This window comes from Capra hircus, chromosome 8, assembly GCF_001704415.2.
Source record: "Capra hircus breed San Clemente chromosome 8, ASM170441v1, whole genome shotgun sequence".
NCBI classification, from domain to species: Eukaryota; Metazoa; Chordata; class Mammalia; order Artiodactyla; family Bovidae; genus Capra; species Capra hircus.
Window position 1 is genome coordinate 10,223,142 of NC_030815.1, and position 22,555 is coordinate 10,245,696.

At 49.6% G+C, this 22,555-nt stretch overlaps 1 protein-coding gene across 4 annotated transcripts in view; it reads left to right on the forward strand.

The window, feature by feature from the left end:
• Positions 1–21,999, forward strand: part of ZNF395 (zinc finger protein 395) — a 48,123-nt gene extending 26,124 nt beyond the window's left edge. For 3 of the 4 annotated variants that reach the window (XM_018051864.1, XM_018051865.1, XM_013965857.2), the window contains exons 2-10: positions 3,076–3,322; positions 5,085–5,317; positions 8,642–8,751; positions 13,712–13,947; positions 14,563–14,663; positions 15,337–15,619; positions 17,173–17,265; positions 18,221–18,324; positions 18,515–21,999. In XM_018051864.1, coding sequence (XP_017907353.1) covers positions 3,076–3,322; positions 5,085–5,317; positions 8,642–8,751; positions 13,712–13,947; positions 14,563–14,663; positions 15,337–15,619; positions 17,173–17,265; positions 18,221–18,324; positions 18,515–18,626 — 1,519 coding nt within the window. In that variant the 3' untranslated portion in view covers positions 18,627–21,999. Of the gene's footprint in view, positions 1–1,284; positions 1,632–3,075; positions 3,323–5,084; positions 5,318–8,641; positions 8,752–13,711; positions 13,948–14,562; positions 14,664–15,336; positions 15,620–17,172; positions 17,266–18,220; positions 18,325–18,514 lie in introns of those variants that run through there. The other variant, XM_018051863.1, reaches the window with a different exon arrangement.

The following is a 22,555-nucleotide window of genomic DNA, read 5'->3' on the forward strand; positions in this document are numbered from 1 at the left end:
CCTGGGACTGCCTTTCATGGTTGTGTTGCCTTGGCAACCTAAGCTGGCAGTGGCTCAGTTTCCTCATCAGAAATGAAAGACCATATGTTTGTCTTAAGTTGTTCTGAGGATTAAATTAGATACAGTTTGTGAAAGCTCGTGCTATTGGGCATTTAATAAAGGCAGTTTCCCTTCCTTCTTTCTCTTCTGCTTTTAAAAATTAAGATTTGAGCTCGCTATAAATAAAGCAAATCATAAAATGTATTTCAGGGTGGAATTCAGGCCAGTCAAAGGAGAAAGGCCAGAGAACGCATGTGGAAAGAAGCCGGAAGTGGGCATGTTCACCAGCTGTGCAAATCCAGCAGGCTTTGGAAGGTGCAGCTTCACAAATCAAATAAAAAGTGTTCTTTACGTTAAAAAAAAAAAAAAAAAAAGGCTTAGGAAAAAGAAAACATCATCAGAGACTGTGAGCCAAATATTTCAGGCTCCGTCTGAAGACTGGAAGCCCAGGAATTTTGGAAATGCTACCCTTTCTTCATGTTCAGTGGTAGAAACCTCAAACTTCCTGCTGTGGAAAGTGGGGGTGGCCGCTGTGTTGTGTGTGTGCATGTGTGTTTTTTTTGGTCAAGAGCAGGGTTCTTTCTTTCTCTGGAAGATTGCTGCCATCTGACGTCTCTAAGTGGCACTGTGGCTTTGCTTACAGCTCATCGACATTAAACAGCGGGTTATGGGCATCCCTGGTGGCTCAGTGACCAAAAAACCTGCCTGCCAATGCAGGAGCCATGGGTTCCATCCCTGGGCCAGGCAGATCCCCTGGAGAAGGGAATGGCAATCCACTGTAGTATTCTTGCCTAGGAAGTCCCATGGACAGAGGAGCCTGATAGACTATTGTCCATGGATCACACAGATTTGGACGCAGCTGAGTGACTAACTCTTTCTCTGTGTGTGTGTGCACACGTGTGTGTGTGTGTCCACGCGCGCGTGCACATTTCCGCCTGGGTGCTCAGAGTCACTCCGTCATGTCCGACTCTGCAACCCATGGACTGCAGCCTAGGCTCCTTTGTCCACAGGATCCTTCAGGCAAGTATACTGGAGTGGGTTGCCTTTCGCTTCTCCAGGGGATCTTGCCAATCCAGGGATCCAACCTGTGACGCTTGCATTGATACCACTAGCGCCACCTGGGAAGTGCTTAAAGTGAGAGTTCGAGGCTCTTGTTTCTGGCTTGATGCCTGAAGATGACAGTAGGTGACTGGGTGGACACTTTTTTTTTTTGATGATGAATTTACTTCTTGTGTTTTTCTTCCTTTTGATGACATGCATAGTAAAAAAAAGCTTTCCAATAGTGTTACTACATATAAAGTCACTAGATATCTAGAGAGGAATTCGGTAGGGTAGTCTGATTTTGACCTTTTTCTTACCTCTTCTTTGCTTTCTAGGGAATTCATGATGGAGATACCATACTCCCTGATTCTAGCCTGTGAAGCTCTGAGTAAAACATTTATTAAAACGTGCCAAACCCTTCTCCTCCATATTTGCAACTGTATTATTAGCAGACAGGCTGTGGAGCATGGGTGGGATTTCCCAAGAGCAACTTTGTTGACAGTTTTGATTCTCAGAGGCCCTAGAAGATTGACTTCCTCTTTTCTGGAATGGTATGGGCTTCTGAAGGTCAAGGGGTTCCCCCTCAACCACCCCTGCCCTGGGGCTTAGAGAGTGCCAGGTGGTTAGAACCCACCTCTCAGGCAGTAGGATTTTGACCAAAGGAGCATCAGCAAGCGTCTCGTCTCGTTACCTTTCTAGCCCTTCTGCCATAAAATGCAGAGGACAGGGCTCTGGTTTCTGGAATATGATCCGTGGAGGGTGCGCTGACACCTCTGAGCAGGCAGAAATAATATGTCCAGTTTTTGGAGCAGCTCCTGCCCATCATGGGGTGACTGCAGAGGCCTGCAGTGGTCTTCCGTGGGTCCATGCAGGCTGTGGTCCTGCATTTGTATCAGCCCTGAATTCAAAGCAGCCCGAGTTGTTAGGGGCAGTGTACAGGCAACTGGGAGGCAGTGAGAAGATCAGGGTTTGGAATCAGGACACCAGATCCCATTTATCTGACACCAACAACCTTTATCGCCATGAATAAGTCTCTTAAGCTCCCAGGGTTAGTTTCCTTAAGTGTAAAACAAGGAGAGTTACCGTGGCTCATTTCTGTGGCTGTCTGCAGCTTTGAAGCCAGCTCAGTGTGGGATTCTGTGAGTATCTCACAGACACCCTCTTGTTCTAACTTGGTTGTTGTTCAGTCGCTAAGTCATGTCTGACTCTGTGACTCCATGGACTGTAGCCCGCCAGGCTCCTCTGTCCATAGGGATTCTCCAGGCAAGAATACTGGAGTGGGTTGCCATTTCCTTCTCCAGGAAATCTTCCCAGATCAGGGATCAAACCCGTGTCTCCTGCATTGGCAGATGGATTTTTTACCACTAGCCACACGGGGAGGCCTCTGCTCTGACTTCGCACTATCTTAATAGGATCCTGACCTGGAAAGTGACCCTTGGTGTGTATGCTGAGGGTCACTTTCCAGGCACACTAAGATGCTCGCTGTGGGCAGAGAAGTTTTGGTAACACAACCCAAGGGTGCAGCCATTAGGCACAATAATAAGGGATTTGTTAAATTAGCAGTGAGGCGGCTGCCTAAGAAAACACAGCCGTGTCTCCCAAAAGAGTTTTTGTAGAATAACTTTTAATGATACAGTACAGCTGACACAGGATAGGTGAAAATTCCCCGTTTACCAAGCCATGACCCTGTTTTTTGTAGAAATGCAAGTATGTAAACCCTCGTGTAGCAGAAAGCCTGGAACACTGTCCAGGAAACATGGGTGTTTCTCTGGGAAGTCTCTTCTTGAGTGATTTGTTTTGCTGCTTATCAGGATGTTCTCAATGTCCTACTCGTATCAGGTGTTTAGCTTTTGTAGAAAGAAAACTGTTGTAAAAATTACTTTAAAATGTCTCATCGTTTTTTATGGACACTCATGGGCTCCAGCTGTGTGGGGGGCATCTTCCTGATTCCCCAGATACTGGATAAAGGACCCTGTGTCTCCTTTGTCTCCCCAGGAAAGGCAACAGCATGGCCAGCGTGTTGTCCCGGCGCCTCGGCAAGCGGTCCCTTCTGGGAGCCCGGGTGTTGGGACCACCTGGGGCTGCCCCACCCTCGGAGCCTCAGACAGAGCTGCTGGAGGGGGCGGCTCCCCAGCCCTTTGTTGCCTCCAAGGATCCGTCCTGCCAGGAGCAGCCTAAAGAAGTCCTCAAGGCTCCGGGCACCTCAGGCCCCCAGCTGGTGGCTTTTCACCCCGGGCAGAAGGTAGGTTGATCCCCAAGTAGACAAGTGTCCGCTGTCCCCATGCTGGGGTTCAGCATCCCAGTGGTATCCCAAATGACAGGCCAGAAACTCTCTGGGCACTGACTTGAGTGCAGACCTTTTCCCTGCAGCCATATGAGCCCCTTCAGCAGGCTTCCCAAGAGAATGAGCCATTCTTAGCAGATCCAGAGCTCCTGCATGACAATTCTGGGCTCAAGCCTGCTCAGAGCCTCAGTGCAAAGCATGGCCAGAGCTCAGTTTCTCTTAATCTGCCCTAGTTTACAACTTTACAAAAACAAGGGAAAGGAGCTCAGATTTATGAGAGAGAGAAGATTGCATCCCACAGTCATGCATGGATGTGAGAGTTGGACCATGAAGAAAGTTGAGTGCTGAAGAATTGATGCCTTTGAATTGTGGTCCTGGAGAAGACTCTTGAGAGTCCCTTGGACAGTAAGGAGATTGAACCAGTCAATTCTAAAGGAATTCAGCCCTGAATACTCATTGGAAGGACTGTTGCTAAAGCTGAATTTCTAATACTTTGGCCATCTGATGCAAAGAGCCAACTCACTGGAAAAGACCCTGATGCTGGGAAAGACTGAGGGCAGGAGGAGAAAGGGACAACAGAGGATAAGAGGGTTGGATGGCATCACTGACTCAATGGACATGAGTTTGAGCAAACTCCAGGAGATGGTGAAGGACAGGGAAGTCCATGGGGTTGCGAAGAGTTGGACACAACTTAGCGACTGAACAACAACGAAGATTGCACCATTGAATTACCTTGAGACGTTTCAGGAGACGAAGGTGTCTGTTTAGTTGGAATGCCATTTGGATTCTCTTTTCCAGTTTCTGCTCCTCTGTGTTTTCACTAGATCTGTTTGGCCTCATGTTATCGCTAGATCCAGATGAGTGGGCTTCTCATTCATTGCCTTCCTAAGAGCTGATAATAGAGGCTCTACTTTCTGCCTCTCTTTTAAGACTTGTGTGGTCCAGATCTTTTTTCCCATAAGGTGAGGACCCTGCCAACTGCTAGGCACCTCTGAAAGCGGTCAGTCTGCATTTTCATCACTACCATGTTGCTCCCAGGTAGACTCAGGATTTTCTGAAGGCAGAAATGCGGAGTGTGAGCAATTCAAGGCAATAGTTGGGAACCAGCAGATATATAGAACTTTAGAGGCAAGTCAGGTTAAGATCTCAAGAGGATGGATACAGATTCCAAATTCATTTGATTTGAAATTTTAATCCATTTACATTTAAAGTAATTAGTGATAGGTAAGGACTTGATATTGCTATCTTGTTAGTTTTTTTCCTGTTTTATAATTACTTTGTTCCTTTCTTCTCTTGCTGTCTTCCTTTGTGAGTTTTTTTTTTTTTTTTTTTGGTAGTCCTGTGCTTTGATTTCTTTATCTTTTGTATGTCTACTAGAGTTTTTTCTTTGTGGTTTCCATGACGCTTACAGAAAACATAAGTATTTTAAGATGATATCAACTTTGTATATAGACTCCAAGTTTAAAACAAGAAGTCTCAGAAATTGATACGTTTGCTCTCTCCATCTAAAGAATTTATAAAGATTTGTTTCAGTGAGAACTGATCCACTTTGGCTGGTCTGGATGTTCAGGTAGCAAGCAGGTACCCGGGAGCATCTGCATGAACTAAAGATGAGTCAGAGAATGCAGTTTGTTACAGGTAGCTCCTGGGTCTCAGAACCTAGAGCACATGGAGTGAGAACTGCCAAGTGCTGACCACTGGTTGCTCTTTCTCTCTCCAGGTTTGTGTGCGGTACGGGGGTCAAGAGTCCACAGGCCTGGTGGAGCGGCACAGTTGGGCAGAGGATAAGGTGACTGTCTGGCTGTTGGACCAGAAGTTACAGATCTGCTGCAAAGCGGAAGAGGTGTGGCTGGCCGAGCCGCCGGGCCGCAGTCCCCGGGTGCCACCTCCAGAGCAGGGAACCCAGGCACCAGCCTACAGGCCTGTGTCCAGGAACATTGATGTCCCAAAGAGGTTTGTGTGGGAGAACCTTGGCTCTGAAAGACATGTGGGTGTTGAGGTAGGGGTTTTGGGATGCCTTGGGTTGGGGAAGGAATGCAGAACTCCAAATATCTGTCTACTCCTGAATATACCAGTCGGACGAGATACAGTGAGAGTTTTTTTCCTTTTGAAGAAAAACCTAGACGGGCATCTTTTCTTCCCCATAACTCTGTTATTGTTGTTTTAGTCGCACAGTCCTGGCTTGACAATTTTGCAGTTCCATGGACTGTAGCCCACCAGGCTCCTCTGTCTATAGATTCTCTGGGCAAGAATACTGGAGTGGGTTGCCATTTCCCTTCGGATCTTCCCAACCCAGGGATCAAACCTGAGTCTCCTGCATTAGCAGGCAGATGCTTTACCGCTGAACCTCCAGGGAAGCCCTGGTAACTCTGTTAAGAGTGATATATATATATAGCTTCATCTGGCTGAGGGCTGTTTTTTTCCCTTTCCTGCTTAAACTAAAATTAGTTCTTAGTTTTTCATGATGAGAGAGAAGAAAAGTGGCTTAGATCAGGAGGCAGCAAGCATGTCCAGAATGGGCCAGATAGTAAATATTATGTCGGCTTTGTGGGACACAAGTTCTCTGTCACAGTTACTCTGCTTGGCTGTGATCTTGAGAAATCAGCTGCAGACAGAACTTAAACAGGCTGGCATGTTGGGCTCCAATTAAAACTTCACTTATGGATACTCAAATTTCAATTTCGTGTAATTTCCATGCATCGTATGTCAAGAAATAATATCCTTCTTTTGATTTGTAAAACCACTTAAAAACTGTTAAGCCAGGGACTTCCCTGGTGGTTCAGCGGTTCAGAATCCGCCCGACAATGCAAGGAACACAGGTCTGATGCCTGGTCTGGGAGGATGCCACAGCTAAGCCTGGGAGCTACAGCTGCTGAGCCCGAGTGCCCTGGAGCCCTCGCTCTGTAAGCAGAGAAGTCGCCGCAGAGAGAAGCCTGCGCCTGACAAACTAGAGGGTAGCCCCTAGCTTGCTGTAACTAGAGAAAGCCCGCACACAGCGAGGAAGAGCCAGCACGGCCAAAAACAAACAAATAAATAAGTAAACTTTTAAAAAGCTATGCCATTCTTAACTTTCAAACCAGGCGAAAACAGACAGTAGCCTCAGTCAGGAGATTACAGAGCCCCAGCTAGATATTTAAAACCATTGATTTTGAATGAAAAATGTATACTTTGCTTTAGAAGTCCCCCCCTGCCCCGCCCAAGCTTTAGAAGTTTTAAAAAATTATTTTAAATTTTTTTTTTTTTGATCCCACTGCACAGTATGTGGGATCTTAGTTCCCTAATCAGGGATTGAACCCCTGCCCCCTGCCCTGGAAGCATGGAGTCTTAACCACTGGACTATTAGGAAAGTTCCTGTTTTAGAATTTTATGACATGAATTTTTCCCCTGAGAATACAAACTGTACTGTGTTAGTTGCTCAGTCACGTTCGACTCTGTGACCCCTTGGACTGTAGCCCACCAGGCTCCTCTGTACATGGGGACTCTCCAGGCCAGAATGCTGGAGTGGGTAGCCATTCCTTTCTCCAGCAAATCTTTCCAACCCAGGGATTGAACCTGGGTCTCCTACACTGCAGACAGATTCTTTACCGTCTGAGCCACCAGGGAAGCTCTATGTTATATACTCTATGCACATTGATCTTTTCAGATTAAAAAAGAAAATCTGCTAGTGAGATTTTTCTATGCTGTGCTATGCTTAGCCACTCAGTTGTGTCTGACTCTGCAACTCTGTGGACCATAGCCCACCAAGCTCCTCTGTCCATGGGATTCTCCAGGCAAGATTACTGGAGTGGGTTGCCATGCCCTCCTCCAGGGGATCTTCCCAACGCAGGGATCGAACCCAGGTCTCCTGTATTACAGGTGGATTCTTTACCGTCTGAGCTACCAGGGAAGCCCTAGAGTTCTGAAGTGGGTAGAGAATCCCTTCTCCAGGGGATCTTCCTGACCCAGGAATCAGACTGGGGTTTCCTGCATTACAGGCGGATTCTTTACCAGCTGAGCTACTAGGGAAGCCCCGAGATTCTTCTATACAGGATATGTAAGCAGCTGAACTCCCTGCCCCTGCAATCTGTGTGTGTATCTGTGCATGTTACTGTTATTGACAGTATATTCTGTGTCTTGAGACCAGACCAGAGCAGTAAATAACATTTGTGATTGTGGATTCAGTGGAACACTGGCAAAGAATTTGTCTTTCTATTCTATAGAAATAAAAATACAAATAATCATTCAAAAAGGGGGCTGCTGACATGTCTAATACATTACTAGTCTCAGTTTAGCTGCTTCATGTCATATAATTTAGTGGATCTGAATTGTAAAGAATAAATTGTATAATACAGTCCTTTGAAATAGAGGTGCCACCTGGAAAATTATTTCAGACTGACTTTTCATACTTTAGCATTACCTTGTTGATGGCTTTCATTTTATTTTCAAATAGTGTAACTTTATATGGATTAAGGAAATTATGTGTAAAATTTCATACATCTCTGCTGTATAAAGCATTGAGGTTTGTTGGGAGATTTATTTTAGTATTTCTGGAGATTTTTTGCTCATTGGCTTATGTGCCAGATTCTGTTGACATTCAGAAGCTACCATACTATCTCATCACTGATATTGAGGGGAAGGGAAGGGAGTTGGTGAGTGGAATTGTTCTCCCTTAAATGTAAATATAGAGACTTCCTGGTGGCCCAGTGGCTAAGACTCTGTTCCTAATTCAGGGGGCCTGAGTTTGATCCCTGGTCAGGGAACTAGATCCCACATGCTGCAGCTAAGCTTAAAGATACTGTGTGCTGCCACTAAGACCCAGCACAGTCAAATACATTAAATAAGCAAATAAATATTTAAAAATTTAAATATAAAGCTAGAAAAGGAAGGTAATGATAGTGCTTTCGAATTCTAGCCAGGTGTCTTGTATGCCCTTGCTTTATTTCATTGCTTGGGCATGTCTTCCTTTCCCTCGAATAAAATTCCCAATTTTAAGCTGCAGAATGAGAGTTAGGAAGTGAATTCCATGGAGAATGGAGCTGCCTCTGGGTGTCAGCAGTGGGATGGGGCCCAGCCTGCTTTCCCTGGGGTTGACTGGTATTATCAGAGACACTCAGAACTGAGTACTTTTCATGAAGAATGGGGAGAGGTCCGAATGCTTTATTTAACTCTATTACTTGACCACACACCGACTGATCTGATCGGAGTAGGGGCCCAGACGGGACATTCCAGGAACGTAAGATGCTCACGTGACCTGCTGTGTCGGGAAGTAACCTCTGGCTCTCACCCGTCTGAATCCAGGAGGTCGGATGCGGTGGAAATGGACGAGATGATGGCTGCCATGGTGCTCACGTCACTGTCCTGCAGCCCTGTCGTACAGAGTCCTCCCGGGGGCGAGGCCAACTTTTCCGGTGAGGAACGGGGCCGAGTGGGTTCTGGGTGCGGCCGAGGCTTCCTCTCTTTCGGAGTTCGAGGCTTCCATTCTCTCTCCTCAGTTTCCTCCTCTGGGGAGAAGTTTCCTGGTGCGTTGTGAAGATGGTTGAGTGTGAGACTGAACCTCACTGGGCGCCTGAGTAAGTTCTTCCACGGGAGTAAGCGAGCAAGGCACTCGGGCTGCACGAGGCCAGGAGAGGAACGTTTAGTTGTAAAGGTAGGAACGTACTAAATGATCCCCTCGTGGCCTCGGCCGATTCACGGCCCCCTTCCAAGTGCCTCATTCAGCCTGGTAAATTAGTGTGGAATAAACGATCCGAAGTCTGAAATAAATCTAATTGCTTAATGCAAACCAATAGAAAGACTTCATAACAAATTTATAAATTAAAAAAATGCTAGCACAACCCCCCAAATACATTATGAGTAATATGGGAGGAAGGTGGGTTGCTGGATATTAGTAGTTTGACAAGGTTTGTGGTGAATCTGAACCTTTTTTTTTTTTTTTTTTTTTTGAAATTTGTTATCTGGCTGGCCGAACTTACTCCCAGGGAATAACTTTTTTGTTGGTGAGATCTAACTGAATCGTGAGCTTCTTAAAACCTTATAGGAAAATAATGGAGTCAGTTTTGAACATATCAGGTGGAAAGTGGCCTTTACAAAGCATCCCTCATAAGTAATCTCCCTACTTAGAAAATAAATTTAAGGAAGTGATAAGATTTACTTATTTCACCCAAGGCCTGTCATCAATGGCTAGACTGCTAGCAGAAGCTGTTGAGGGGCAGAGCATCACATACCCGTTCTGTGAACACCTGGGGCCCACACCAGCAACACAGGAGGAGAGGAGTCAGCTAAAAATTATTCATTTATTTGGTCATGCTGAATTTTAGCTGTGGCGTGGAAACTCTTAGTTCTGGCATGAGGAATCTAGTTCCCTGACCAGAAATTGAACCTTGGCCCCTTGCATTGGGAACTCAGAGTCTCAGCCACTAGACCTCCAGGGAAGTCCCATAGAGTCAGTTTTAAGGTCTCAGGAAACTCCACAAGTTTAGGAGATTGAGGAGGTTGGTCAACAGGAAGAAGATCCAGGAAAATATCATAAAGGGAAAGAAAATCATTGACTGAAATTCCCCTCAGCTCGTGTGTGTGTGTGTTTGTGTGTGTGTGTATGTGTATAGTCCGTTTATATATGTTCACACACAGACCCCAACCCTAGCATATACCCATCTAACTGATAATATGCTGTGATACCTTAAGTTCCCTTGATAAACATTTTGTTATTGTCTGTTAAAGGGGTTTTCCCATAACAACATATTTCTGGTCTTCCGTTGAAGTAAGTGGGAAGATAAGGCCTCCTTGGCAGCTAATTATGTTGATGTAGTCTGGAAGGTGAGGTCTCTACAACAACCAAAACCTTGCTCTAATCATGGTTGCTTTTTGCAGAATCCACCCATTCCTCCTGGTGTCTGTATTGTTAGGATGGCTCTGCGTGGGCCTGTGGAGAGCAGAGGGCATTACAAGGATTTCTTAGAAGTTCAGGGTGCATTGGCCTGGGAACACTTTGTTTTCCTGGTACAGAATCTCTGTTGACCCTGCCCTAGAAAATTGTATGATCTAAGGTAGAGTGATTTATGTTCCTCTTGTAAGATATATGGGGCTTCCATAGTGGCTCAGATGGTAAAGAATCTGCCTGCAATGCAGGAGGCCCGAGTTCGATCCCTGGGTCAAGAAATGGCAACCCACTCCAGTATTCTTGCCTGGAGAATCCCATGGACAGAGGAGCCTGGCGGGCTACAGTCCTTGGGGTTGCAGAGTCAGACATGACTGAGTGACTAAAACTTTGTTTCACTTATAAGATACCAGTTAATTTATGAGTTTCACTTTTTAGCTTTGTTTTGTATTTTTCCTTATGTGCCAATTTGCCAGTGTTGGCACTGAGCCACTTGAGTGGCTCCTCCGTGCAAGACTGCTGTATTGTGGGGCGGGCCTGTTCTCTTCTCCTGTCCTGATGCCAGATGTAGCATTCTTCCCCTTCTCCCATCTCTCCCTGATGGATTTCCTTAGTGGACTTGTGAGAATCATTGGCGGCTCCTGATTGCTTTCCTGAAGGGCTACCCTATTTTTAGCCGCATGTGTAGATGCCATAAACTCTCAATTTCCAGGAAGTCATACCTTTGAGACTCGACAGTGATGCTTAGGGAAGGCAGAGTTCATTTGGCCCATTCTGTTTGGGCAGGCTTCTCCTAGCATTTAAGACTTAAATAAGGAGAACCTGCATTGGAAATATGGAATGCTGGGTGTCTAGGTCAGCCTGAAAGTGGATTGGAATATGGAGTAGGATGAGAGGAAAGCAGTGGGATGCTTATCCTGGCCTCGGGGGATGTGGTCGATGGTCTCAGAATCCAGGGTAAGGAGGCCTTGTGGACCACTGCCCATGTGGAAGTTGGGGCTTGGGGACAAGGCCACCATACCTGAATGTGTCACAGGCTTTTCCCCTTTTCTTGCTATTTCTGTGGATCAAAATTTCAGGTTCTCCTGTAGTATAAATCGGGCTTCTCTAGTGGCTCAGTGATAAAGAATCCACCTGCCAATGCCCGCTAGCCAATGCAGGAGACGCAGGTTCGATACCTGGGTCAGGAAGATCCCCTGGAGTAGGAAATGGCAACCCACTCTAGTATTTGTGCCTGGAAAACCCCATAGACAGAGAAGCCTTGTGGGCTATAGTCCATGGGGTCAGAAAGAGCCAGAAACGACTTAGTGACTGAACAGCAACAACTAAATGAGGTAAACTAGCACATTATTGACCGAAGAATTTTTGCAGAACCTAATGCCTGTGGCCGCCGATTTGTTATGTCAGTGAATATGAAACATCTCCGATCAATAATGTTCGGATAACAAAGGACGTACTAATGGGTCTCTGGCCAGTGAGTTGTCAGTACAGGGTTATGGCCCAGGCACGGAAGAGTCTGGGCTGGGCTTAAAGCAACCCAAAGGGAGGCAGTTTAAAAACTGAAAATTTCACACGTCTGACTGATCTTCCTGTTCAGACGTGTTGCTGGGAGCAGGGCAGCGAGTTCAGGCCCTGTCGGGCGAGCAGGCCTCCTGTTATCTCGTGATGAGTCTGAACTGTTCTCGGAGCTTGACTTTCTTGCTCTAAGCGTGTTCCCTGTGGATAAAAGCAGGAGCCAGCTCTGGTAAAGGCTTCACCTCCTGACAGCTGTGAGAGGTGGCTGAATGGTTTCTTTTCTCACGCAGGTTTTGATGTTCTTGCCTGGGTTTAAATTATCAAAAGGCATCTTTTAAGAAAGCCTGGTTAACAAGCCCTTCTCCTGGCCTCTGCATCCTACTCCACTGCTGGGAAAACTTCCCAAATGTACCCAGCCCATTTGCGCGCGGGGTGGGGTGGGGGCAGGAGAGGCTTTTCCTCTCCCCTCTCGCTGCTCTCCCCTTACCTTTAAAGTGAGAGGTACCTTTTGATTAGGTTATCTTTCCATTAATAATACAGGTCTCCCCTGCTATCTGAAAGTAGAGCATTTCTGTGAAAACTTTCGAAAACTGAAATGGTATAAGGCAAAGAAACAATTACCTTAGGACGCCTCTTGGCTAACGGATGCACAAAATACACTGTGATAAAGCACAGATACTCGCAGGTTCAATTCAAAGCACGGGGGGCTGGGTGCTGAGATGCTGAGTGTGGTTCCTAGGAGGGGGCCTGGACTGTTTGGGGCGCCCTGCCTCCGTAACAGCTCGCTGCAGAACCAGCATTGAAAACTGTGTCACCTTTTCTCATAAAGTGAAAGTCCTCCTTAGATTCCTTTCAGTTAGTGAAGACAGGTCCTGATGCAAGGTTGTCACTCGGTACTCGTGGGGGTTTGGTTCTAGGACCCGTGCGGATACCCAAATCCATGGATGCTCAAGTCCCTTGTGTAAAACAGCATTGTACTTGCTTGTGAGTTATGCACATCCTCCTGCGTATTGTCAATCATCTCTAGGTTGCTTATAATACGTAACACAAGGCAGATGCTGTGTACGATGTTGTAAGTAGTTGGAAAGACAGTGTAAATGCCTTTTAAATGTTGCTGTTTAAATGTTTCGTTGCTGTGTGGCAAATTCAAGTGTCGCTGTGGGGATCTTTCTGGAATTCTTTTTCCTAAATATTTTCAGTGCGGAAACTGGGGATTTGGAGGGCTGACTGCAGGTCTTGTATCTGAAGGAAAAGGTATAAATTGAACTTTCGAAAACTGGGGGATACCTGCACACAAAATACAGCTACAGAGTGTGTCTGGTGGTCAGTGATGATCAGCACAGCTGTGGCAGGAAGGGTCCATGAGAACAGAGCAGTCTGCCACCCGCAGACAGTGCTGCAGTGAAGGGGCCCATTCCTCATTTTTACTGAAGCCCAGAAAGGGGAGGGGTTTGTTAGGGAAGGGATACTTTGTCGGTTTTTGTTTCTCCCCCTTGGAGTACAAAGCCAGGCAAGCAGAACCCGGCATTAGATTCAGGAGCTCAACCTTTTTAAGAAAACACTTTCTATTTATGCATCTGTTTTTGGCTGTGCTGGGTCTTTGTTGCTGCTCAGGCTTTTCTCTAGTTGTGGCTGCCGGGGGCTACCTGCTACCTGCAGGGAGCCAGCTTCTCCTGTCACAGAGCACAGGCTCCAGGGTGCTTGGGCTTCAGTCATTACAGCTCCCAGGCTCGAGAGCACAGGCTCAGCAGTTGCGCCCAGGCTTAGTTCTTCCTTGGCCTGTGGGATCTTCCCAGACCAGGCATCAGACCCGTGTCTCCTGCATTGGCAGGTGGGTTCTTTACCACTGAGCCGCCAGGGAAGCCCAGGAACCCAGACTCTGAACTAGGGTGTCCTGCCCCCGACTTGGGCTGTCTGCGGAATGTGGCGTGAGCAAAGGGACAGGCACCGAGCATCCTCTGTCCTCTCCCCTCCAGCCTCCCGCACAGCCTGCGACCCGTGGAAGGAGAGTGGCGATGTGTCAGACAGCGGCAGCAGCACCACCAGCGGGCACTGGAGCGGGAGCAGCGGCGTCTCCACCCCCTCGCCCCCCCACCCCCAGGCCAGCCCCAAGTACCTGGGGGATGCCTTCGGCTCTCCCCAGACTGATAATGGATTTGAGACCGACCCGGACGCTTTCCTGTTGGATGAACCAGCTCCCCGAAAAAGAAAGGTGCGTGGCCTGAGCTTTCAAGCTCAGCTGCAGAGGGGCCAGGCCTGGTTTCCCCGGCCTTCTCGGGCTCTATCCTGTTTCAGTGATCCATTTTAAAAAAATTAATTAATTAATTAGGCTGCACCAGATCGTGGTTGGGCCATGTGGGATCTAGTTCCCCACCCAGGGATCGAACCCCGGCCCACCCTGCATTGGGAGCTCAGAGTCCAAGGCCCTGGGCCATCATTTCAGCTCTCCTTTGCTGCTTCTCTTTGCTCTTGATGTTGCCAGAAGCCTGCCCCTCCTCTCCAATGCCACATCGTTGGCCTCACCTCTGCCCAACCTGGCTCTCCTGCAGAGACCTCCATCAGGTCTTCCCCTGTCCCCCAGCCCTTCTCCCCTCCCCCACCGCATCTCCTCTCCTCCATCCCCCTGCCCCGAAGCCCACCCCCCTCTCCGCTCCAGACCGATGCCGGCCCCCAGGACCAGCTCTCTGCCCGTGTTTGTCGGTCTCTCTGGGAACCCCTTTACTCGATTGAGCCTTCTGCTGGGTCCTGTTGGATGTGACTGGAGCCCCACTGGGTGAGGCTGAGCGGGCCGACATGACCTCCCCATCCCTTGTTCCTTTCCGTCCAGAACTCGGTGAAGGTGATGTACAAGTGCCTGTGGCCGAGCTGTGGCAAAGTCCTGCGCTCCATCGTGGGCATCAAACGACACGTGAAAGCCCTCCACCTGGGGTAGGTACGCACGCAGAGCTCCTCTGCCTAGGGCGTTCTTCAGACCTCCTCCACCCGCTGATTCCCCGAGACCCACACCCCCAAATGCTTCTGAGAAACTGGCTGGCTGAGGACCCCACCCATCCCTGACCCTGGGCCCTGTGGAACAGCCCCTCTGCTGGGATCTTTGCTGGGAAGGAGGCCCTCCTGCGTGGTGGGTGTTGATGCTGTTGATGGGTATGTCTTCTCACCCTGGAAGGAAGATGGTTCAGTTCTGGGCACTTAGAGGATGGTTAGTTACTGAGAGCCTGTTGCTTCCCCTTGGGGAGCTGGGGCTCCCCTCACACTGACACCCAGAGCCGGAGCTGCATATGGCTGAGGGGACCAACTCATAGTCCTTCCCCTGCTGGAGAGTGTGACCGTGAGTGAGTGGTGTCCAAAGAGGACCCAGGGCAAAGCGTGAAGCAGATCTGGCCAGAGGAGAAGCTTCAGTGCTAGGGAAAATAATTCCCCTTGTGCCAGGGTGCAGTCCCTGGGAGCCCGTGTCGGGACCTGGGCTCCCACCTGTCCTCCCGGGCTTCCCCTGTGACTTGCTGGCGGCCCTGAGCAGGTGCTCCCCTCATGCCTCGCTGTCCCCTGTGTTTGGACCAGGACAGCTTATCCCTGGTCGTCACCACCTCTCTCTCCCTTGCAGCGACTCCGTGGACTCCGACCAGTTCAAGCGGGAGGAGGATTTCTACTACACAGAGGTGCAGATGAAGGGGGAAGCTGCTGCAGCTGGCGGCCCCACAGCTGACCCGGCTCCGACCCCCAGCGTGACCAGCCCGCCCCTCACCATCCTGCCCCCACCGCCTCCTCCTAAAGCCCAGTCCTCAGGCCCGGATCACCCTGGCCTGGAGTCTTACCTGCCCTCTGGTGCTCTCAGCAAGTCAGCTCCTGGCTCCTTCTGGCACATTCAGGCCGACCATGCATACCAGGTATGGGGACCCCCTGGGAGCTCAGCCTAGGGGCCGTGAGGGATTCCGTGCCTGTCACTGGTCAGCCTGATCACAGGCCACTGACCACACTGATTGGAGGCTGAGTCCTCAGCTGAATTACCCATCTCTTACTTCTTTAAGGAAAATGACTTCACAGTTAATAAACACAGGAATTCCAGAGTTGTACCTTGGTGATTGTAATGAGTGGTTACTGAATCTGGCTGAATCCAGTGGTTAAGAAATCTGACTGAATGCCTGAGTGACCAGGTTGATGCATTTGGGCGGGGGAATTCGTCCATCCTTGGTTATAAGGGGATAGACTAGGGTAGTAGGGTTTCTGAGAGCAAACCCCCAATTCTCAGAATTGTACTACATTAGATAATCTGGGACTCAGTGTTTTGAATACCTACTGTGTGTCAAGCTGCAGGGTAAGTTTTGCAGTAGAATAAGATATATAATTCTTGAGCTTGTGAAGTGTACGGTTTAGCTGGAGAGAGAAATGAATGTGTAACTGTGATTAATTATAATAAGTAGTTAAAATATCTTACTGGAGGCACAAGCAATTGTGGTGGGTACAGGAAGGACCAGGCTTCCCTGGTGGCTCAGTGGTAAAGAATCCACCTGCCAATGCAGGCGATTCGGGTTCGATCCCTGGGTTGGGAAGATCCTCTGGGGAAGGAAGTGGCAACCGGCTCCAGTATTCTTACCTAGAAAATCCTATGGACAGAGGAGCCTGGCAGGGTACAGTTCACGAGCCGGACACAAGTCAGTGACTCAGCAACAATAGCCGTAAAGACCAGGGTATTATGCCCATTGGGTTGGGAAAGCAGGCATGGAGCAGGTGGCATTTCGGGGGTTTTCTACTGCATGTAGTAGGTGCCGAAGACTCGGTTTGCCAAGTGCGTTTTTCTTAAAATCCTTTGATGCCTACTGCTTGTTTTTTTCTGACTGTAGGTTGATTTGCAAGTTAGTAATTAAGAAGCAGTGCTTTCCGTTGGAAAGCCTTTAGAGAGCGAGCCAGCTCTCCTCCTCATTAGAATGAGTGGTCGCTCAGCTATTCCAACTCAGGTGGCCCTTCAGGCCGCCAGCTGTCCCTGTGACATGAGGCCTGGAGAGGGCGGTTGGTGATTTTAGAAACAAACCTTGACCTGGAGAGTCGCTGCTTCCACGCGGTTGCCCCAGGGGTGGCAGGCGCTTAGCACGGTGCCTGTGCCCCAACTCACCAGGCTGAATTCCTGGGGGAGCTGCCCCGAGCATGTTCTTGGTAGGTGATCCCGCCAGGAAGTTAATCTGCGGAGATGATTAACTCATGAGGCTGTTACGTAAACCAGCTCCAAGAGGAGAGCTCCAAAAAAAAGACTGGAGCCCGAGACAAAGGCGACTCCAGAGAGCCGGTGCTCTGCTGTTTCTCTCGGGAGGGGCATTTTGGGGTGTCCCAGGACTTTGTAGTGTGAGGTGCACCTGTTGCTGCAGACCGTGAGGTCGCTGGGGTGGGAGGAGGGCCCTGAGAGCTTCCTGAGCCGGGCCCTGGCTGACGCACTCTGTCTCCGCAGGCTCTGCCGCCTTTCCAGATCCCGGTCTCTCCACACATCTACACCAGCATCAGCTGGGCCGCTGCCCCCTCCAGCGCCTCCACCCTGTCCCCGGTGAGTGTGCCCAGCGCTCCGAGCCCCTCAGCCCTTCCAGGGGCCCCGGAACCAGCCGAGGGCTCGGCCGCACACACCCCATGCTGGCGGCCTTTCCCCCTGAGCTCGTTGCCTCCTGCACCCCAGCTTCTTAAAGGTCTTCATACCCTTGCCCACCCAACCCCACCACCACCAAGAGTCACAGGTGCCCATAGAATGTGGGAGGGGCATGCTGGTGAGGAGCACCCAGATCAAGTTTATTGCCAAGATCCTGAGGCCAGGTGGGATCAGCACCCTCTTTAGTCCTGAGCCCCCGGGGGTGCTTGGTAAGGTTTTGATGCCAAGAGGAGGAGGGAGAGGACATGGGGAAGCTGGAGAGGAAGAGGGAGGGTGAGCAAGGAAAGAGGGGCATGTGGAGGGCTGTGCAGGTGCATCAGAGCTCCCCGGGCCACTGTGGGCCAGCGCATTAGGTTGCTTGTCCCCGAACTGAAATAAATCGGAAGTTATTTTGAATCCCCATGAACAGAAGAGCCTGGTGGGCTACAGTCCATGTTGTTGCAAAGAGTTGGACATGACTGAGAGACCCTTAGGGTGTTGCAGTCTGAAACGCCTCCTGCAGGAAAGCATCACCACACACTGTAAACCCCACGTGCCCGAAGGTGCCGCTGAGGCTGTACCCGTCTCTCTTTCTTCCTCAGTATGGTAGCTTCTTCTAAATCTGCAGGTGGCAGCCCACGAGGGCTAGTGGCTCTCCTGCTTGGAGCCCCTTCCCCTAGCTGGAGTGTGCCTTTCAAGGCTGGCTCCTCCCTCTCCACCTCCACTCCCTCCTTGATCCCTGCTCACCTCTCCCTGAAGTCTCCTTCTAGAGAAGGCCTCCTGGCACAAGGTGGGGTGGGGGTAGCTGGCTATCCCCCCGGATGGTCCTTTGGCCTTGCACTTCTGCCCTCGTGCTCACAGCCCCTCTGCCTGTGCCCAGGTCCGGAGCCGGTCGCTAAGCTTCAGCGAGCCCCAGCAACCGCCGCCTGCCATGAAGTCTCACCTGATCGTCACGTCTCCACCTCGGGCCCAGAGCACCACCAGGTGAGCCTGTCCTCTCCTGAGATCTCCTTGGGGGCTCCTGTCCCCACCCGCCCCTCATCCCTAGGGCTGGTCCCAGGGATCCAGTGGGGGACGTCTCAGATGCGAGTGAGGCAGTCAGTCCTCCGGCCCCGGTGGTTCCCCTTGCTGGCTGGCCAGCGGGTGACCATCCCCTCATTGACCTGTCTTGTAGGAAAGCCCGCGGGGAAGCTAAAAAGTGCCGCAAGGTGTACGGCATTGAGCACCGGGACCAGTGGTGCACCGCCTGCCGCTGGAAGAAGGCCTGCCAGCGCTTCCTGGACTGAACCACGGCCCCTCCCGGCGGCCTGGGGACACAGGCAGATGGGTCCCAAGCCCCACAGCAGAAGCCTAAAAGCTACAGAGTGGACATGGGGAGTTTGGGCTCTATTGGCTAAGGTTGAATACTCAAAACATTTTCCCCTCCCTCATGGGAATGTTTTAGTTTTTTTTAAAAAAAAAATAGAAACAAAAAATTATTTTTTTTTCTTCCCCTAAAATAAGAGAGAGCCAAAACTGACCAAGGGTATTCTGCAGCAAACCAGAGACCAAAGAAATGACAGCCCCTCCTCTCCTCCCCACAGCCCATCTCCCTAGGGGATGAATGTGTACCGTATGGAAGGAAGGGACAGCTCATTGTGTTTCCTGCTGAGCTGGTGGATTCTTTGCTTTCTCCACTCTTTCAGAAGGGACTGTGAGCAACATGGATTTACTTTTTTTTTTTTTTTTTTTTAGAAAAAAGAGGTTTCTGGCTGATGACTCAGAGAACAGGACTTGCTGAGGCTAGGGTGGGAAGACGGGGCTGATGTGTGAGCTTTCTGAGGTGCATCCGGCCCCCTTTCTCCACCCAGACCTAGGAGAAGGGAGAGATTGTCCTCACCCGGCAGCTTCCATCAGAATGCAAGGAAAGCCCTTTTTCTGGTGCCAGCTGCTCCGATCTGGGGTCCCTCAGGTCGGGTTGCAGCCCAACAGATACGGTGTGGCCTCTTCTCCAAGCCCAGACTTGTAGGTTTGTAAAAAGACTGTCCCCAGGAAGCTGAGCCAAAACGCTAAAAAGAATTCACGTTGTACGGTGCGGCGGATCAAGACTGCCTTGCCCACTCTTTCCTTGAGAAGAGACCAGACGGTCTCTAACACTTCTCTAATACTCGGTGAGAGTTCTTCGCTGTTCCCCGAGCGAACCACACCCACCCCTCCCCACCAGCTCTGGAAGACACCCTCTCAGAAACCCTTTGTTTTCACTTACGGTGTATTCAGGAGCCTCTTTCTGATTAGAGATTCCCCCTTTGGCCGAGAGATCCTGCCCTGAGGTAGGTCCCTCTTCGTCTGATGGGAACCAGGGATTTTCCTGTGTTCCTCCAAGGCCATAGGGCCGGGCTGGTGAAGAGAACAGACAGAAAGGTAGGTGGCAGCTCCTGCCACGGTGAGAGGGCGCAGAGCTGTCCCGTGGCTCCACGGGCTCACCCGGCCCTTTGGGGACCATCTGGTTTTCTTCCTAAGGTGGCAGGCAGGACAGGACTCTTCAGGGGGCTTCTGCCTGGTCCAGTCAGTGTGATGGGGAGGGTCAGTTGCATGTGGTGCTGTGGTCCCAGACACCTGTGCGTGTCTTTTCTGGGGAGGTTAGGGGGCCTGAGGAGGTCACGTGACAGGAACTGGGGTTGATTTAGCATCTACTAGAGACCTCAGGAATGGAGGGACCCCAGACTGCGTGACCTGAGAGCTGAATATGTGAATCCATTTTTGTTGAGGAGGGACAAGTAGAGGCAGGGGGTTCTGTGCCTGGGCGAGCAGGGCTGGGAAGAGGGCACATTTTTGGCTCAAAGCCTCACCTTTCTGCCAAGCGGCACTGGCTTGGGGAACTCCTCAGGGCCCGCGTCCCAAATGTCAGGGGCTCAGGGAACTCTACCACGAGGCCAGCTCTCTGGGGTTTGCACAGTGGCATCCAGGCTTTGGCTGTGAGCAAAGCTGTCCTTCCCGTCCAGGCGGGCTCACCTGGCTGCAGGAACCTGATAGATGTCTTTCCGTCTGTGCCACGCGCGTGTTGGAAACCGGCAGACGGGAATAGGGGGTGTGATGGTGTGAAGGGTGATGGTGACCTGGGTTTGGTGACAGAAGGGAAAGGCACTCTTACACATGAGTGTCTTTGGTGGTGATGGGATATATTTTTATAACTTACTTAAAAAAAAAATGTATGTGGAATTCTGTCCCTCGGTAAAGCTGGAAATCAGGCCAGCAAGAGGTGCTGGGTTCTTCCTCCCGCTCCTTCAAGCTCCCAGCTTCCTAAAGCTGACTCCCGGCTTCCTGCCCTGTGCACCTGTAGGTCCTACCCGTGTGAGGAGGGGGCCTTTGAGATGGGGGTGGGGGGAGCTCTGCCCAGCAGCATCTCCCCTTTCCTCCTTACTCAAAGCTTTTGCTGGGTCTCCCCTTTGGAGACACTATTTTCATTTCCCCCTCACTTTGGACCATGTAGGTACAACTGGATATCAAGATTTTCTCTAAGTAAGGCAGGCTTCTCGTGTTACTGCTGCACAGGGCAGAAAAGGAAGAGAGAAGAAATTGATGCAACAATTTCAAAACTGAGGGTTTTTTTTTTTTTTTTTTTTTTTAATGTTCTGGTGTGGCTTTCCCTGCTGGCCTTTGCTCCGGCCTCCTTCCCGGTGGTGGTGGCCTCCTCCAGCCTCTCTCCTCCCACTGCTCCATCTGTGGCTGTCGTGTGGGTTCTTGACGTGTGGTCTGTCCCAGGGTTGTCCCATTCGTCTCTTCTCGGAGGGCCGGGGGTGGTTTGTGAACTGATCCCACCAACACGCCTGTTTTCTTCACCTCTGTGTTTCTCCTTCCTTCCTGGCCCGTCCTGGGAGGCAGAATCTGATGGAAGGTAAGAGGCGACAGGTGCGCTTTGGAAACTAACAGGACGGATTGGCAAAGCAAGCGTCTTGGGAAACTCTCTACTCCGGGGATGTTATGCTTATTCACAATATTTTGGAAGTACCTTTGGAGTCTGTGGTGCCTGCTTTGAGCAGCCTTAATGATACTGAATCTGCCCCCATGCTTGCGCCTTCAGTGCAAAGAGTCCAGTGAATGGCGGTGGTGGTACTGGTTGAGTCACTGAGTCCTGTCTGACTCTTTGCAACCTCATGGTAGCCCTACAGGCTCTTCTTGTTCGTGGGATTTCCCAGGCAAGAAGACTGGAGTGACTTGCCATTTCCTGGTGGTCAAGTGAGGTCACAGGTGCAGAGCCCAAGGAGCAACGGGTGAGTAACATGGCTTAGATCGACTGATCTGACTTCTAAGCTGGCTGTGAAAGCAGTCCTGTCATTTCAGAACACATTCTGAGCAACATCCACAATGTTGCAGTTGGCCTGAGGCTAGATTCTTTGAAGGACGAAATGGATTTGGATGTGGAAACTCTGACTTGTCGGAAGAAATCTGTCCTGTTACTTTCTGGTCCTCACAGGTTCTGACTTTACCAGGGGCAAAAAGAAAGAAAAGGAGAGGGAGATAAATCCCATCTGTGAACTTGTCTTTATTGGCGCCTTTTCCCCCAGCTGTCTTCCAAGTATTATTTTTACTGTTAAAAAATTTTTTTAAAAATGTGAAATATAATGTTTTTACAGCAATATGAAATATATTTTATAAGGAATAAAATGGTACATTGTCTGATTTGATGTGTGCCTGTGCCTCCGCCCTCTCACCCTGCAAAGGATAAGATTATCATTGTCCTTGGTGTTAAGCAAGCAGTAGCCCCGGGGGAGGTGTGTACACTCCTTTGCTGATAGCAACAGCAGGCAACATTATCAGGGACCCGGCCAAGTGCTTACATGGATAACCCACAAAGGGATTACTGTTGTCAGTGATTTTAATTTTATTTTTAAAATAAAAAAAAATTATTTTTAAAATTTATTATTTTCATTTCATCACTCCCGTTTTACAGGCAAGGAAACTGAGGCCCAGAGGTTAGAAAACTTGCCCAAAGTCGTCATCTGGGAAATAATGGCACTAGGATTGTAATCTAGGAGATAACCATTTCTTTTTTTTTTCTTCCTAATCTCTAATTTTAATTTTTACAGTTTAATGGTTTATTACAGTGCAAACACCTAAGTATCCACCATTCCTTCAAAAAACAGATCGTGGCCAGCATTCCAGAAACTGCCATTGTACCTCTGTGTTGTGCTTAGTCCCTCAGTCGTGTCCGACTGTTCGACCCTGTGGACTGTTG